Here is a 17,193-nt window from a genome sequence, read left to right as displayed (position 1 = left end):
ACCTGGTTTCCTCGTAATTATAAAAAGTTTTACAAGAGAATAATATCTCTACTAAACCTCAAATTCTATTAATTTAACCATTTTAGTTATTATTGGATAGGGAGCAGTTTTATACCATATACAAAGGAGATGCTAATACCTTTCCAAAAACAATAGCTCCATGGTTAAATATTTTGTTTTAATTGTCTGGTAAACAGGTTTTGAGGTAAATAAATATATAATCCAATAGCTATGTACTCTCAGTATCTGTTATTTCTGTTTATCCGTTCTTATTTCTATGAAAGAACCTAAGCTTTTACCTAAAGTCAAATAATTAACTCAGAAATAAAATTCCCAAGGAATCCTTAAAGAATAGAAGATTAAATAGGGGGAAGTGTACTTCATAGCACAGAAAATAAAGCTGTAAGAAAAAAAAGAGATGGAAAAGGATTCCATTCTTAACAACCTTGAACATCATTTCTTTGGTCCCTGAGCAAAGCAAGATTTAGGTCAGGTTTCTTTCCCTCAAACAATGCTCTGCTAAAATCATAGCACTCCTCCAGGACTGGTCTCACCCCACACCTCTCTAGCCTCATCTTCTACCTCACCCTAGGGGATCCAGCAAGATTAAGTCTTCAAATATGTTTCCCCTCTCTGCCCAGGATATTGAACACCTCTCTTTAACCAGGTTATTCCGGCTCATCCTTTAGATTTCAGATTATATGTCACTTCCTCCAGAAAGCTCCCTGTCTGTAGACTATTTAAATACCACGGTAATGCTTTACCACAGTAACCTATACTTCCCCTTTCATTGTACCTATAACACTTGGTATACTGACTTATTTGTCTCCTGTCTCCCCTGCCCTACTAAAGTAAAAGCTCTATAAAGCTTGGGACCATGGTAAGGAATGACCCAGACTATATTTTTTATTATGCCCCTCCTTTCCAGTCAAAACAGGCTTATTGCTATAATATATACCACTCTTGGCATCCTATTTGTGTATTTGCTTATACTGTCCCTCTATCCACGTGCTGTCCCATGGGAATGTCCACTGATTACGTCCATAATACTTTCCTGCCTATCCCAGGATAGTGATCTTTCCCTTCTCTTATTATTTGTGGCATTTTTACCTTGTATTCTATAATCTAATTTAATCACAAAACAAATATGGCAATTTTAATACTTTGAGGAAAAACGTTTCTACCAAACCAAAACCAAAGGTAAGAACCAGTGATACAATATTAGTACTCAAGTAATATTAAAGAAACACCTCTGTAGCAATTTCCCCACATTTAATTTAAGAATTAATTTCTCGGGCTTCCCTGGTGGCGCAGTGGTTAAGAATCCGCCTGCCAGTGCGGGGGACACAGGTTCTAGCCCTGGTCTGGGAAGATCCCACATGCCGCGGGGCAACTAAGCCCACGCGCCACAACTACTGAGCCTGCGCTCTAGAGCCCGTGCTCCGCAACAAGAGAAGCCACTGCAATGAGAAGCCCGCGCACGGCAACAAAGAGTAGCCCCCGCTCGCTGCAACTAGAGAAAGCCCGCGTGCAGCAAAGAAGACCCAACACAGCCAAAAATAAATAAATTAAAGAAAAAAATTTTAAAAAGAATTAATTTCTCTCCTTCATTAAACGGAAGAATCACAAGCTTGGGACATTATTCAAACCTGAGTCTTATTCCTAGCTCTGGCACTTACTATGCGACACCAGTCATGTGACTGATCTCAAGTTTCTTCATATGCAACAAGAGAATCAGCATTCCTACTCTGCAAAGTTGTTCAAGGGAAATCCTCAACAAAAACCTAGCAAACCAAATTCAAAACGAGTATACACCTTGACCAAGTGGGATTTATTCCTGGGCTACAAGGATAGTTCAACCTACAAAAATCATTCAATATAATACATCAATCCATTAAGAAAATGAAGGAAAAACCCACATGATCATCTCAATGGATACAGAAAACGCATCTGACAAAATCTAATACCCTTTCATAATAAAAACACTCAAGAAACAGGAAAAGAAGGGAACTTCCTCAACTTGATAACAGTCCATACATAAAAAACCCACAGCAAACATCACACTCAATGGTGAAAGACTGAAAACTTGTCACAAAGTTAGAGGACTCATATTTCCTGATTTCAACGTTTACTACGAAGCTACAGTAAATTAAAATAGTTTGGTACTGGCATAAGGACAATGAAATAGAATAGAGAGTCCAGAAATAAACAGAAAGTAACAAATATTCTATGATTCCATTTATACGAGGTAGTCAAATTCATAAAGAAGGAACAGTGGTTACCAGGGGTTGGGGGAGGGTAATGGACCAAAGTAATAAAAGTACACATCATTGTCTTTTTCCTGATCTTAAAGGAGAAGTATGTACTACTACATACCTATGAGAATGGCTAAAATTCAAGACTGAACATACCAATACCAAGTGTTGGCATTAACATGGAAGAATCGGAACTCTCATACACTGCTGTTGAGAATGTAAAATGATACAATTATTTTAGAAAACAGTTTGACAATTTGTTAAGCAGTTAAACATACACCTACGATATGATATAGCCATTCCACTCCTATTTACCCAAGAGAAATGAAAGCTTAAGTCCATTGAAAGACTTGTATACAAACATTCATAGCAGTTTTCTTTGTAAATGCCCCAAACTAGAAGCAACCTGTATGTCCATCAGCAGGTGAATGGATAAACAAATTACGGCATATGCATACAACGAAATGCTACTATGCAGCAATAAAAAGAAATACTATTTTTAAAAATTTTTATTTATTTTTTTATATAGCAGGTTCTTATTAGTTATCTATTTTATACATATTGGTATATGTATGTCAATCCCAATCTCCCAATTTATCCCATCACCACCACCACCCCCCGCCACTTTCCCCACTTGGCATCCATACGTTTGTTCTCTACGTCTGTGTCTCTATTTCTGCCCTGCAAACCGGTTCATCTGTACCATTTTAAAAAGGAATACTATTGATACAACAACACAGATGAATCTCAAAATAATTTTGCTGAGTGAAAAAAGCCAGACACTTAAGAGTACATATTGTAAGATTCCATTTGTATAAAATTATAGAAAATGCAAACTTATCTATAGTGATAGAAAGCAGATCACTGGTTGCTTGAGAACAAGACAAGAGGAGGCAGGGACTACCAAGAGGCACAAAGAAACTTCTGGGAATTAGAGATATGTTCATTATCTTGACTGTAGGGATGGTTTTTCAAGTATATACATTTTTCAAAACTTATCAAACTGTGTACTTTAAATATGTGCAGTTTATTGTATGTCAAATGTACCTAATTTTAGAAGGCTGAAAAATTAAAAACAAAGTCAATAATTATTGGCAAATTGCTACCAATGTTAAAAATCAAGAGGGGGTAAGAAAAAATTGGATGAGAAAGATGTGGGCAAAATAATGGGAAAAAATACAAAACAAGAACAGGTACTGAGAGAAATCAGCTGAATGTAGCTAGAAAAATGAAGACCTGGCCTGAAAACACAGCCAATGTTCCTGCTTTTGGGTATGCCTGTGGAGGCATCAAGGAGTCGTGGGTAGAGTGCTGGCCTGGGGATAAGTTTAGTCTTGGTCTGTCACCAACTACTATGTGACTTTGGACAAGTCTATTCATGCGTCTGGGCCTTAGTTTGTTAAATTGACACAAGTATCTGGACTGCCAAAGATAGTTCAATTTCTGTGGACAAATGAACAGAGATGAGATGGAAGAGAAGGGAAAGCATTCAAATAAACAATATTACAATATGGTTGTGTGGAGTGCTCAGCGTCTCAAGGACTTTGCTCCTGTAATTACCCCTCCTCTCTCCAGCATCAATTATTCTCGACTGGTTCAATCCCAGGAAGATATAAATCTTCTCCTAAAAGATGACTCTCAACATCCCCCTTCAACCCATTACCTTGTTTCTCCCCTTTACAAGATTCTGTGACAGTTTTTATACTTGCTGTCTCATTCTCCTCCCACTCTCTGACATCAAGTTTTTGCCCCCACTGTTCCACTGAAACTACTTATCAGGGTCACCAATAACCTACATATTCTCAAATCCAAGGGATTTCCCTGGTGGTCCAGTAGTTAAGACACTGCTCTTCCTGGTCGGGGAACTAAGATCCCGCATGCTGCGCAGCGCAGCCAAAAAAAAAAAAATCAGATCCAATGGTCAATTCCCAGGCTAGAACCATATGACACAGCTAAACTACTCCTTTTTTTTTTTTAGTTTTTTATTTATTTAATTTATTTATTTTTGGCTGTGTTGGGTTTTCGTTGCTGTGTGTGGGCTTTCTCTAGCTGCAGCAAGCAGGGGCTACTCTTTGTTGTGGTACACGAGCTTCTCATTGAGGTGGCTTCTCTTGTTGAGGATTCTAGGCACGCGGGCTTCAGTAGTTGTGGCTTGCAGGCTCTAGAGCGTAGGCTCAGTAGTTGTGGCACAGGCTTGGTTGCTCCGCGGCATGTGGGATCTTTCCAGACCAGGGATCGAACCCGTGTCCCCTGCATTGGCAGGCAGATTCTTAACCACTGCGCCACCAGGGAAGCCCTAAACTACTCCCTTTTGAAACATGTTTTTCAGTTGAATTCTGTGATGCCTCACTCCTGGCTCCTTCTTATTATCCTGCTGAATCCTTCTCCTAACATCTAAACATTGAGTGACCCAGAGTTCAGACCTAAAAATCTCTTCCCACAGGAGGTAATCTGGTGGTCTCATCTAGTCCCCTGGCTTTAAATACTACCTATATGCTAATTATTCAATCTCTCTAACGTCCCCTTCCTCAAATCCAGGTTCATTCTCCTTCCTCAAATCCAGGTTCATATTTCCAACTGTCAACCTCTCCAATTAGATGTATAATAAACGTCTCAAACTTTACATATTAAAAACAAAAAACTTTATACATTAAAAGGGTGAATTTTATGTTATGTGAATTATATCTAAAATTTTTTTAAGATTTTTAAAATTACAAGTATTGTAATAAAGTGAACTAGTCCAAAATTTTGAACTGTAGTATCACAGTCACAAATTGTTTTTTTGTTTTTTTGAAAAGAAAGAACTATATTTAATCATACCGCGGGCTTCCCTGGTGGCGCAGTGGTTAAGAATCCGCCTGCCAATGCAGGGGACACAGGTTTGAGCCCTGGTCCAGGAAGATCCCACATGCTGTGGAGCCACGAAGCCCGTGTGCCACAACTACTGAGCCCGCAAGCCACTACTGAAGCCCTCGTGCCTAGAGCCCATGCTCCGCAACAAGAGAAGTCACCGCAATGAGAAGCCAGAGCGCCGCAACAAAGAGTAGCCCCCAATCACCACAACTAAAGAAAGCCCACGCGCAGCAACGAAGACCCAACGCAGCCAATAATAAATTAATTGATAATAAAAAATCATATTGCTCTCACTAGCAAAAACAATGGTTTTCTGTAGTTACTAAGTAAAACGTAATTTAAAAGTAAAAAAAACAAAACAAAACACTTTTACATCTATAACCTACGCAAATCTGTTCTTCCCTCAGTTTTTTCTATTTCAGAATGGGAAATCATTCATTCACCCATGTGAATGAAGTAAAAAACTTTCCTCACATCCCATCTGTATGAAAATCCATTGATTCTACCTTCAAAACATATCCAGAATTGCCCTATTTTTCACCACCTTCACTGTTACTATTCTGGTCTAAACCACCATTCATCTTTCACTAATAAAGCACATCCTAACTGCTGTCTTCACTCTCTCCCCCCATCTGCCTACAGTCCACTTTCCACACAGTAGCCAGAGTGATAGCTTTCAAAACATTAATTACTTCAAATCACTCAAAAGCTTTCAATGGCTAGCAGCACACTTAAAATAAAATCCAAGGTCTTTACCAAGGCCTCTAGCTACATCTTCAAACTCCTTTCCTTTCCCTCTCTCCCTCTGTCCACTTTGCTCTAACCACACTGCTTCTTTGGTATTTCTCAACACACTAAACATATTTCTTTCTCACGGCATTTGCCCCTTCTGATTTCTCTGACTGGGACTTTCTTTCCCTACATATTCCCATCACTCTCATCCTGGTCTCTGCTCAAATGTCATCTACTCAGAGAGACCTTCCCAGACTACTCTATCTAAAATAGCTACCAATCTGCCAGTTACCTCTCAAAGTCCCTACTCTATACCCTCAACCAGTTTCATTTTTCTTTATGCTATGAAGAATATCTAACATATAGCTATTTACTTTTTTGCCTATATCCCAACTAGAATATAAGTCAATTCCTTGAGAAGTCAGTGCCTAATTCCAAGTCCACAATTAATATTTGTTCAATGAACAAACAAATGAATGGTGAATTCAGGAACCAGCACAACTCTGAAAAAGAAAGGTTAGAACCAGATTATTCAGATGGTCTGAATATAAGGCTAATGTTCTTGGACTTTATCCTTCAGGAAATAAATCTCTGAGGCTTCTGGGAGGAAAAAAGAATGACATTACTGAAAAATATCAATACGGCAGCAGGATACAAAATGGATGAGAGAAGAAAAGACTTAAGACAGAGAGATCAGTTAGATAGTAACTATAATTATCTAAGCATGAGGTAATAGATGTCTGTATTTCTCTATTAGGATGGTAATAAGAACGGAAAGGTAGGACAGATATAAATGACACTAGGAGATAACTGACAAGACTTTAAAATTATTGGTGTCAGAGGTTTCAAGTTTGATTAGTAGAAAAGAACAAACAAAAAAGAATTCAAAAAGAGTCAATTTGAGAAAATAATAGGAAGAATTTGATCTAGAACAAAGTTCAAGATGCTGGAAGGACAATCAGATAAGACATTTATAGGTCAATGCTGAAGGAGTAGATTTAGGAGCCATGCACACAGATGATTTGATTTACTGCAACAGTAAATCAAATTTCTCAAAGTAGATAAAAATTTCCCAGAAACTTCATAATAGACAATGCCAGCGCAATATTTAAGAAATAAATACTTGTAAGGAACAGGAGGAGGAAGAGGAAAAGTGAAGAAATGAAGAATCAATGAGTGGACTTCCCTGGCAGTCCAGTGGTTAAGACTTCGCCTTCCAATGCAGGGGGTGTGGGTTTGATCCCTGGTCCAGGAGTTAAGATCCCACATGCCTCTGGGCCAAAAAACCAAAACACATAAAACAGAAGCAATATTGTAATAAATTCAATAAAGACTTTAAAAATGGTCCACGTCAAAAAAAAAAAAAAACTTAAAAAAAAAGAATCAGTGAGGTATAAGGTAATAACCAGAGACCATATGTATGCTGAAGCTTCATCAAAAGAGCTGAGTCCAGATCTACTCTACCAATAAATTAACTACAGTGATAGAGACCAATTACTTAATTTCTCTAGCTTCATTCAGCTTTACCATTTATAAAACAATATGTATGAGCCGCTATTTTTACAATAGAATAATACAACACCTTACAAATGGAGAGTACATTTTAGTTTTTTTTAAACAAGTGTCCACCATCAGCCTTTTTTTTTTTTTTTTAATTTTTATTTTTGGCTGCAATGGGTCTTCGTTGCTGCGCACGGGCCCTCGCTAGTTGCGGCGAGTGGAGGCCACTCTTCGCTATGGTGCACGGGCTTCTCACTGCGGTGGCCTCTCCTGTTGCGGAGCACGGGCTCCAAGCGCACAGGCTTCAGTAGTTGTGGCTCGCGGGCTCTAGAGCACAAGCTCAGTATCTGTGGCGCAAGGGCTTCATTGCTCCATGGCATGCGGGATCATCCTGGACTAAGGTTCGAACCTGTGTCCCCTGCATTGGCAGGCGGATTCCTAACCACTGCACCACCAGTGAAGTCCCGATGTGGGCCATTTTAAAAGTCTTTATTGAATTTGTTACAATATTACTTCTGTTTTATGTTTTGGTTTTTTGGTGGAGAGGCATGTGTGATCTTAGCTCCCCAACCAGGGATCGAACCTCCCACCCCCTGCATTGGAAGGTGAAGTCTTAACTACATTTTAGTTTCTAAATTACCTTTTAGCTTATCTCATTTAACACCACAACCACCCGGTAAGACAGATCTTGTTATCCACATTCTATTGTTTGAGAAAACAACACTAAGATCAAGTCTCTCAGTTTATTTGTGGGAGTACCAGCATGGTATGTAACTTAGGCCCTCTGTAGATGTGTAGTGCCAAAGAAAACAGACACTTGACCCAGGCTTCCTGGGTTCAAATCCAGCTCCATCATTTGCTAAATGTGTGACTGGAAGCAAATGATTTAAGTGTTACAGATATTACTCTTGACAAAGGGATATTTATCTTCCTCAGGCAGGAATAAGGAACCACAGAGAAATTTTGAGATGATGAGCATGTTAGATGACTTGGACTTTCTCAATAAAGGAAATAATCTACTAAGAGTCATGTGGGCCAGGCAGTTTTCAACTATGGCCTGCAGATGTACGACTGAATCTCCGCCCACAACCAAAATAAGCTCTTCTGCTTTACATCTTAAGCTTCCTCATAATTTTGTTTCTGGGGTTCACCTACATTCAATTTTTAAAGCCACTGGATTATATTCATATTTAAGGTCTCTTTTAACTATAAGATTATATGATTTTATTATGTGCCTTTCAACCCATTACTAGCTTTTTCTCTCTTACCCATCAAACAAGTATAAACTCTCCCTCCTGAGTCTCATAGCACTTTGTGAGTGCCTCTTTATGACACTACACATTCTTCAATATAAACACAAGTCCATTCTCTCAATTAGATTTAAGCTCCTGCAGGGCAGACACTTCCATCACTTATCTTAGTATCCTCAACCCCAAAGACAATGCAGGTAAGCACTTCGTAAGTACTTGTTAAATGCACAGTGATTTAATAATGTAAATATACTAAAATTACACTGGGCTTTGGTTTCCAGACACTTCATGACTTGATGATTATTCATCTCTATAGTACTAAACAATATACATTGATGTTCTCCCTATTAAGAAACAATCATTTAAGACATTTTTAAAAGGACATAAAATGTAAAATTAAAACAAGATAAAGAAAATGCTTTTTACAATACATCCTATATATACTAAATGTATGTAAAAAGAGATACAACTTACCCTGATACAGCTGAAACAACAAAGCTTGGAGCAATGAGGACACAGGCGTGCATCCCGCAATTTCTCCATACAAATGAAACATCGGAAAACCTCAGCAATGCTCTGAAAATAATAAAAGATATAAGGTTCACCAGATTACGCTACTGAATCATGAGTAAAAAGCATGCTTGCAATAATTCACCTGACAATTACATTTATTTTGGGTTGATAACATCCCAGTTTTAACTATATTCCATATCAGGACTTGGTTAGTCAAGGTCCAGGATACCTCAGAACATCTCCTGGGAAAAAATGCTTCCTTTTTTCTAAGTTTCACAGTGGTTCTAGTCTAAGAAAAGAATATGGAATGCAAACATAGACATGCACAAATATTTTCAAGGAAACATCAATTACAATGGCAAGAATCTGGCTATAGCCCAAATGTCAAAACATTAAGTTACAGGAATTAACATAGACTATGACAGTCACAGAAATATTTTTGAATTGTTTAATGATCAAAAAAAACCCTTATGATGTATAACAGTAAGGAAAAAAAAGGCAAACTATGACTGTATGAACACTATGAACTTGTGACGTTTTCTGCAATTTCCCCAAGGGGGATGGATTGCTTTTATAATTTAAATATAAAACGATACATTAATGGCAGCATACTTTGATCAAGAGAGAAACAATGTAATTCAGAATCCAGAAATCTGAATTTTGCTCTGAATTTCTGCCATGCTGCTGCAACCAACTAGCTACTTATTTGAGCCTGAAATTCGGTCTGTATGGAGAATTTTGGTGGTAGCTCTATGAAGGCTTTGAGAAGAAAAAAATACGTAAACAGAAGAAGCAGTATTATCTTTGCCAGCCTCAGATGAATCCATTTAGGAAGTATCTGACAAGAAAACAGATATAATTAAATGTAGGTTATTATATATTTTAAGTTTATTTTTACAGTACTCACATTTATTTTTACTCCATTCCATAGGAATTAAACTCTTCTAAAACCAAGGTAAGGTTACAAAACTTTTATAATACTTTTACATGAGGAATTGAGGAGAAAATTACTCATGAGTCTAACCATGACTCTGCAGGACCAGAAAGAATCTGTGAGATGCAGACGCTGGGGGATGGGGGGTACGGCGGGGGACAATACGACCACTGGATGAACTAGTTTCAAGTGGAGTGCCCAGGTAATATAGTTGTTCCTTAGCAAGGATCTAGTATTTTAGTAATTGCAAGGTTCAAGTCTTGACAATTATTACACAATTATGTCCAATAAGCAATCTTTTTTAAGTTCCTAGCCTTAACGTAAATACCCCAAACGTTTGAAATCATCGTTTACAAGAGTCAAAAATAAAAAGAACAGGTTGCTCTGGAAAACTACAGTCAAACAGGATAGTAAGATTATACCCTCATTCAATCTAAGAAGGGCAGATGTCTACAAAATGTACCGCTGGGAGGGAATGATAATCCATTCGGAGGGAGATTTGGATCCGCGCAAAAACTCGTAAGAACTGGTGGCGAGTCGCAGCGCACGTCCGTCTAAAGAATCTGCAGTTCTGCTCTGAACAGGCTGTAGTTTGCAGAAACCCTGTGGGGATGAGTACCGGTGCCAAGACATCCTTAAAACGCCAGGATACGCACCACCTGACTGCGGGAACGGTCAGAGCACAGGGTAGCCGGAGGGCTGCAGAACGAGCACGGCGTCCTCCGCACTGGGCCAGCCCCCTCCACAAAAGCAGCGGCGGGATGGGGGGACTAGGACAAGGCGCCCTACGAGAGGGTGGACTAGGGCAAAGCGCCTCGAATAAAGAACGCTCAGCGGGTGGCGAGGGAGACTAAGCACCACCCTCCTCAAGCCCCCTCACCTCCACGCTCTGTTCATCCATTGCCTCCAGCTCTCGGCGGGGCGCTCGGCGACCCGCGGAGTCCGTGGTCTGACCTGTTTGGCGCCGGCCTGAGATCACCAAGTTAAATTGTCGCGGAGAACAGCCGGGCGCCTACATCAGGGGTCTCCGACCACCGCCCCACCTGCGCGCCCCATCGCTTCGGGTTCGGCGCCAGCTACCCCCACTTCGCCATTTTTTCCGCCCGCCAGCCCTAGGGCGCAGTGGGAGGGTGAGCGGTAGCCACAAGCTTCTTTCCTCCCGGCTGAGCGGCCCGCCAGCGACCGAGCAGGAGCCTTGCCCACGTGACGCTGGCGCGCGCCTATCAAACCGCAGCTGGAGGCCGGCGGCGCTGGTCTTCCGCGACGAAGTTGCCGCAGGGAATTCGCAAACACCAACGGTAACCAGGGTAGCGGAAGGTGCGGTGTGAGAAAAGGCGCGGCCCGCGTGCACGCATGCGCGCAGGCCGCTGCGCTAAGGGAGCGGACCAGCGGCGGGCGCCTAGTTCCCGCGGTGCAGGGGAGCACACGAGATTTGGCTGCTGGCTGCTGCAGGGTTGCGTGCCTTCGGCCCGGGTTAGCGCAGGCGGAGGAGGGCGCGGCGCTTGACCGCGCCCCGTCTCCCTCAGGGGAGGGGCGGTGCTCCACTCGTCTCAAACTTTTGCGCGCCAAAGGCTGGAGCCACCTGGAGGTTTTGTGGGAAATGCAGATTCCGGAGGCACACCCCTAGGTATTCGTACTCCGTGATTCTAGGGTGGGGCTCCACGAAATCGTTTTCTACAAATTCTCTCGGTGATTTGGCTGCAGGTGGCTTGTGGCCCGCACCTTGAGAAACTGTGGTGCAGAGGGTTCGTGGCTAGTGCTTCTTTCCCAGGGAGCAAGCCCAGATTCTCAGGTTTTTAAGACTTCCGCCCCACGTACGGAAGCAAAGCTCCAGATTGTGAAGCCTGGAGGGGTAATTTCAGAGTCGGGAGTGGGAGGACGGGACCACGGACGGTGTAGACGTCAGACCCACACCCAGCCACACTCGCCCTGCATTGATTGGGGCTTGAGGTGAGCTATCGCCATGAGACTGTGGAAAGTGCAAGAGTATCAGCTGTATTCAGCTTTCCCATATTGGCGTCTGCTTTCTCCAATTTTCTAGCGTAAGAAATGTTTAAAGATTACAGAAATCGAAGGTGTGAGGCAAAGGACGTACATCAAATTCTTAATTTGAGTTTAATTTTTCCTTTCCAGTTTATTGCAAACAACTGTTACACTTAACCGAAATTGAATGCACCTGAAGAGAATCAACAGTTATCTAGGAAGAATTTCTTAAATAGAAAAGCATTTGGACTTTCTTATAAGTAGTGGGCATAACAATTTTTTTAAACTACATGAGCCATGTACAAAGATATAATTTAGGAATAATTGTGCCTGAAAAAATTCAGCAAAAATTATTTATGGTCTTGGAACTACATGGAGGTGACAGTTGCACATCTTTTATACGAAAATGCCCTCAGTTGTACATTTTAATAATGGCAAATTGTTATTTTATGGTATGTGAATTTTACCCCAATTTAAAAAGTTACTTGTGAAACACAGTACTATACTACTTGGGATTCAAAGGGTAATGAGAAGTGGTCTTTGCAACCCAGCATAGCAGAAAGCAAATAGGTAAAATTACAATGTATGATAAATATTAAAATAGGTTCTTGTACTAATAGATATATTTGCCCAAGAGCCCCAAAATGTTTAAAGATTTATTGCAATAGTTCATAACAGTGGAAAATTAGAAAACCCGTACAACTAATTAGGGGTCATTGCTTTCAAGCACTAAGTCAGATTCTGGCTAACAAGCAAAAAAGGAATTTAGTTGGCAGGATGCTAAACTGCTGTGTGTCGTTGAGAAACCTGTCATGTGCTCTATTAGAATTCCTTAAGGAAAGGCTGACCTTGCCGTCCTCCTTTACCCACCCTCCAAATCTCCTAACTTGTGTATTATACAGCTTAAACGCCTATAAAAGAGGAACTGGTAAAAATTATGGTAAATTCATATATACAGCTGTTCAAAAGAATGATATGTAGATACCAAAAATATATTTAAGATAAAAAAAAGGTGCAGCTGCAGTACAGTGTATGGTATCAGCCTATTTTTGTTTAAAATGTTTTTTAATTTGTATACATGTAGAAACATCTGAAAAAGTTGCAGTTATTTGGGAGAATAAGCATACTTATATTTTTTTAATTTCTTAAAATTAAAGTTGAATTTAAAATACAACCTAATTAAAATTAATTTGTATCACAACTTAAGACATAAAAACACTAGTAGTCACATAGGAGAAAACAATTATCCAGATGAGAAATAAAAAAGGTCTAAATTAGGTAGTAAGAGTGAAGGTAAAGTGAAGGTTGGATACAACAAACATTTCAAAGAATTATAGATTTCAAAGAATTATAGATTATAGAATTATAGATTTTATTAACTAAGAAGATAAAGGGATGCAAACTTTAATTCCAGCTAACAGAATAGTTGCTGTTAACAAAATAAGAAAATCAGTTAAATATTCTGGACATGTTCAATTTGAATATTCAGGCAGAGGTTTTTATTGGAAATTTGGATCTAGGTCTAGTGAAATAAGTTATACTTGGGAATCATTCCCCAAAAGGGCAATAAATGAACCTTGGGAAATAAATGACTATATAAACAAGAGCAATTTTAAGAGGGATGAGGGGAAGAACCACCATTTAGAAGGTAACTTGTGAGGGAAGTCATAGAGGAAAAACAGTACAATCTAGTTTTTTTTCTGATTGAAAGCAAAACCCTTTAACACCAGTAACTTGTTAAGACCTCTTCATGATACCACCATTTTTCAATCCCACCATCACCATCACATCCCAGAGCCATACCATGACAGGAACTTCCTCAATATTAATTGCCTGAGTACTGAAGAAAAATAATATCTGTTACTAAGGTGTGACTTATTTATCTGTAATTTAAAAGGGGGGGGTTACTTTCTGTTCTCCAGATATTCAGAAGAGACAAGACAATTTTAACTGACGCTACTCTTCCAACCCTGTCTGTCAGCTATTATAAGTTTGTTAATAACATAACAGAAAAAAATGCTTTTAAAATTACATTAAAGTATAATTCTATAACCTGTAAAACTAACATTTGATACAATTGTCCTAATCTTTCAATGCCTTGTTTTTATGACATATATAGAAATATTTACTGAAGGATTACTAAATATCAAACCCTAATACTTTACCATCTTATTGTGCTTCCAGACATCCTGACACACACAAGTCAAGTGGTTTGCTCAGGGTCATACAGCTAGAATTTAAAACCTGTGTTTACATATCCGGTATGAGTCCAAAGCCCAATCTTGATGACAAAGCTACAATATCTGCTTCTCCTCTTACCTATTTAGCATAGCTTTAGCATTTCCCAGAACATTAACAGTAATAATTTACTGGTAACTTGACCTTCTGTTGTATAGATATACCATGATTTACTTTCATATTTACTTGCCATTAGTTTTTTTCTTTTTTTTAATAAATAGGGAAGTTGACGCGCACGCACACACACACAAAACAAACTGGCAAGTAGCGGTTGCCAGTGATCCTCTCATTTCAGTTTCTTAGCTTTCATATACAGTAGAATGAACAATTACAGTAATATAGACCAGAGGAGAACAAAGGTAGTATTGAAGTATAACAGGGACAATCTAAAACAGCGTTTGAAAGCAGAGCTCATGCTGCTCAACATTAGCAGGAAGAAGGAATAGGACAAAAAAGTGAGGCTGTCACAGAAAAGCCAGCTTATTACTAAATTAGGTTTTATGCAAGACTGTTAAGTCACACATTAGCAGTCCCACCAATAATATGACCACATCTGCAATCAGAATTTTCAATAATAAAATTATATACATATGTATAACATAATACAAATTTTTTTTCTATCCTTTAATTTCCAAAGCATGTTCATTCACATTTGACTGACTGATAGTACATAATTTTCCTTTACAGTAGGCCAGGACATCTGTGTTATCCTGATTATACAAAAACATACAAAATGGTGTTGAGACTTACTTGCCTGAAATTACAAGACTAAGTGTATATGCATATATATTTTTAACTCTCTTTATTTCCATTCCATCCCTCTGGCTGAACATTATGAGTACAATATCTGCCCTTCTTCTCGTATTCCCCTCTCTGTGGAAGGCATCACTATCCCGTAACCCAAGCCAAATCTCCTTTGTCATCCCCCCAACACAGTCATCAAATGCTAACAAGACAGCTTCCTAAATCTCTCTGGAATTGATCTCTTCCCCATTAGAGTTCCCTTTTGCAAGTCCATTTCTTCATCATAAGTCTGACATGTGAGCTCTTAATTGCTCTGCCGCAGTTTTCTCTTCTTCAGTCAGTGGTAACAGCTACAAAACAAATGACAAAATCTTTATTTCAAAAACCCTTAAAACAACAAGGTCCTACTGTATACCACAGGGAATTATATTCAATATCCTGTGATAAATCATAATGGAAAAGAATATGAAAAAGAATGTATATAACTGAATCACTATGCTGAAGAGCAGAAATTAACACATTGTAAATCAACTCTACTTCAATAAAATAAATTTTTTTAAATTAAAAAAATCTTTAAACACTGCTAAATTAATTTCTGCTTTCTTACACCAATAAATGTTTCCATAAGTTCATACTATGTATGTAATCACAAATTTAGAAAGGCAAGGAAAAAATTACATATTGGCTATCTATATACAAGCTACTTTGATGTTTGAGTTTCCAAAGAACTTGCAATTAAATTGAAGAAACAAGACCAAGAAATCAAACAATTTAAGGACAGTAATTTAACAGAACCAAGGAAGTCACATTTGAACAGCATATTCTAAAAGTACTTTGAAAAAGAAGTGGGAACAAAAATAGTCTGGAAGTTTCTTCATAAGTAGAGATTTGGGTTAAATTTTGAAGGATAATTAAGATGCTTTTATCTGCAAGTAATAGAGACACATTTGAAAATGGATAAATGGGTAAAAAAAAAAAAAAAAAAAAAAGGGGTAAACAAGAAAATGTATTATCATTGCACAATAAATACAGAAGAAGGGCAGGTTTCAGAGCTGGTTTATGCTAAACAATGTAAGGACTCAGTTTTTTCCATCTAACAGCTCTGATATCCTTGATGGTGGCTTTATCCTCAAGCTGACAGGAAAGTGGCTCTAGCGGTGCTAGGTATCACATCTGTACACAATGTTTAGAAGAAGTAAAGCTTTCTCTTCCCAGGGGTCTCTCAGCAGTGGGGAAATTCCTCCTAATTTCCTACTTTCAGACTTTCCCTCCTCATATGTAATTTGGGTTACAAACCTATTCCTGAACCAATGTTAGTTAAAGGAATATCCATTACGCTTGCAAATCAGGCACACCCCCTGAAGCTGAGGATAGCAGCAACTTTAGCTCAGGCCTCAGTCTGAGGAATGGCACACATCTCAAGAGAGTCAGTAATCTTTCAGGCAGGAAGAGAGAACAGATGCTGAGAAAATAACCAGCGAACAGAATTCACAAAAGCAGGTAGGAGCAGCAAAAGCAAAGGGAAGGAGACTTCGCTGTTGGCCCAGTGGTTAAAAATCTGCCTGCCAATTCAGGGGACACGGGTTAAAGCCCTGGTCTGGGAAGATTTCCACATGCCGCAGAGCAACTAAGCCCATGCACCACAACTACTGAGCCTGCGCCTAAAGCCCGCGAGCCACAACTACTGAAGCCCGCCCTTGGCAACAAGACAAGCCACCGCAATGAGAAGTCTGTGCACTGCAACAAAGAGTAGCCCCTGCTCGCAGCAACTAGAGAAAGCCCACGCTCAGCAACGAAGACCCAACGCAGCCAAAAATAAATAAGTAAATAAATTTATATATTAAAAAACAAAGAAGAGGGGCTTCCCTGGTGGCGCAGTGGTTGAGAGTCCGCCTGCCGATGCAGGGGACACGGGTTCGTGCCCCGGCCCGGTTAGATCCCACATGCCGCGGAGCGGCTGGGCCTGTGAGCCATGGCCACTGAGCCTGCGCGTCCGGAGCCTGTGCTCCGCAACGGGAGAGGCCATAACAGTGAGGCCCACGTACCGCAAAAACAAAAACAAAAACAAAAGAAAAAGAAGAGAAGCCGAAGGCAAGTTGTAAGGGGCTTTCACAGAGCACCAACAAACAGGCTAGCTGAAACATAGGGTTAATGAGGAAATAATAGGAGGTAGGACCTGAAGAATCACTCA

At 39.6% G+C, this 17,193-nt stretch overlaps 2 protein-coding genes across 11 annotated transcripts in view; both read right to left on the bottom strand.

Annotated features, from left to right (window-relative positions):
- The window catches only part of TRIM37 (tripartite motif containing 37), a 121,112-nt gene extending 109,766 nt beyond the window's left edge, over positions 1–11,346 (bottom strand). For 2 of the 10 annotated variants that reach the window (XM_055090826.1, XM_055090828.1), the window contains exons 1-2: positions 10,501–10,648; positions 9,065–9,166 (exon numbers count right to left, since the gene is read on the bottom strand). In XM_055090826.1, the coding sequence (XP_054946801.1) occupies positions 9,065–9,166; positions 10,501–10,524 (126 nt within the window). In that variant the 5' untranslated portion in view covers positions 10,525–10,648. Of the gene's footprint in view, positions 1–9,064; positions 9,167–10,500; positions 10,651–10,917 lie in introns of those variants that run through there. The other 8 variants (XM_055090824.1, XM_055090827.1, XM_024127926.3 and 5 more) reach the window with 8 other exon arrangements.
- Positions 11,347–12,238: 892 nt separating this feature from the next.
- Positions 12,239–17,193, bottom strand: part of SKA2 (spindle and kinetochore associated complex subunit 2) — a 34,132-nt gene continuing 29,177 nt past the window's right edge. The window contains exon 4 of the mRNA XM_055090443.1: positions 12,239–15,352. Coding sequence (XP_054946418.1) covers positions 15,284–15,352 — 69 coding nt within the window. The 3' untranslated portion in view covers positions 12,239–15,283. The remainder of the gene's footprint in view (positions 15,353–17,193) is intronic.

This window comes from Physeter macrocephalus, chromosome 14 (genome assembly GCF_002837175.3).
Source record: "Physeter macrocephalus isolate SW-GA chromosome 14, ASM283717v5, whole genome shotgun sequence".
In the NCBI taxonomy this organism is placed as follows: Eukaryota; Metazoa; Chordata; class Mammalia; order Artiodactyla; family Physeteridae; genus Physeter; species Physeter macrocephalus.
Note: the sequence above shows the minus strand (reverse complement) of the source record. Positions and strands in the feature narration are given on the sequence as shown.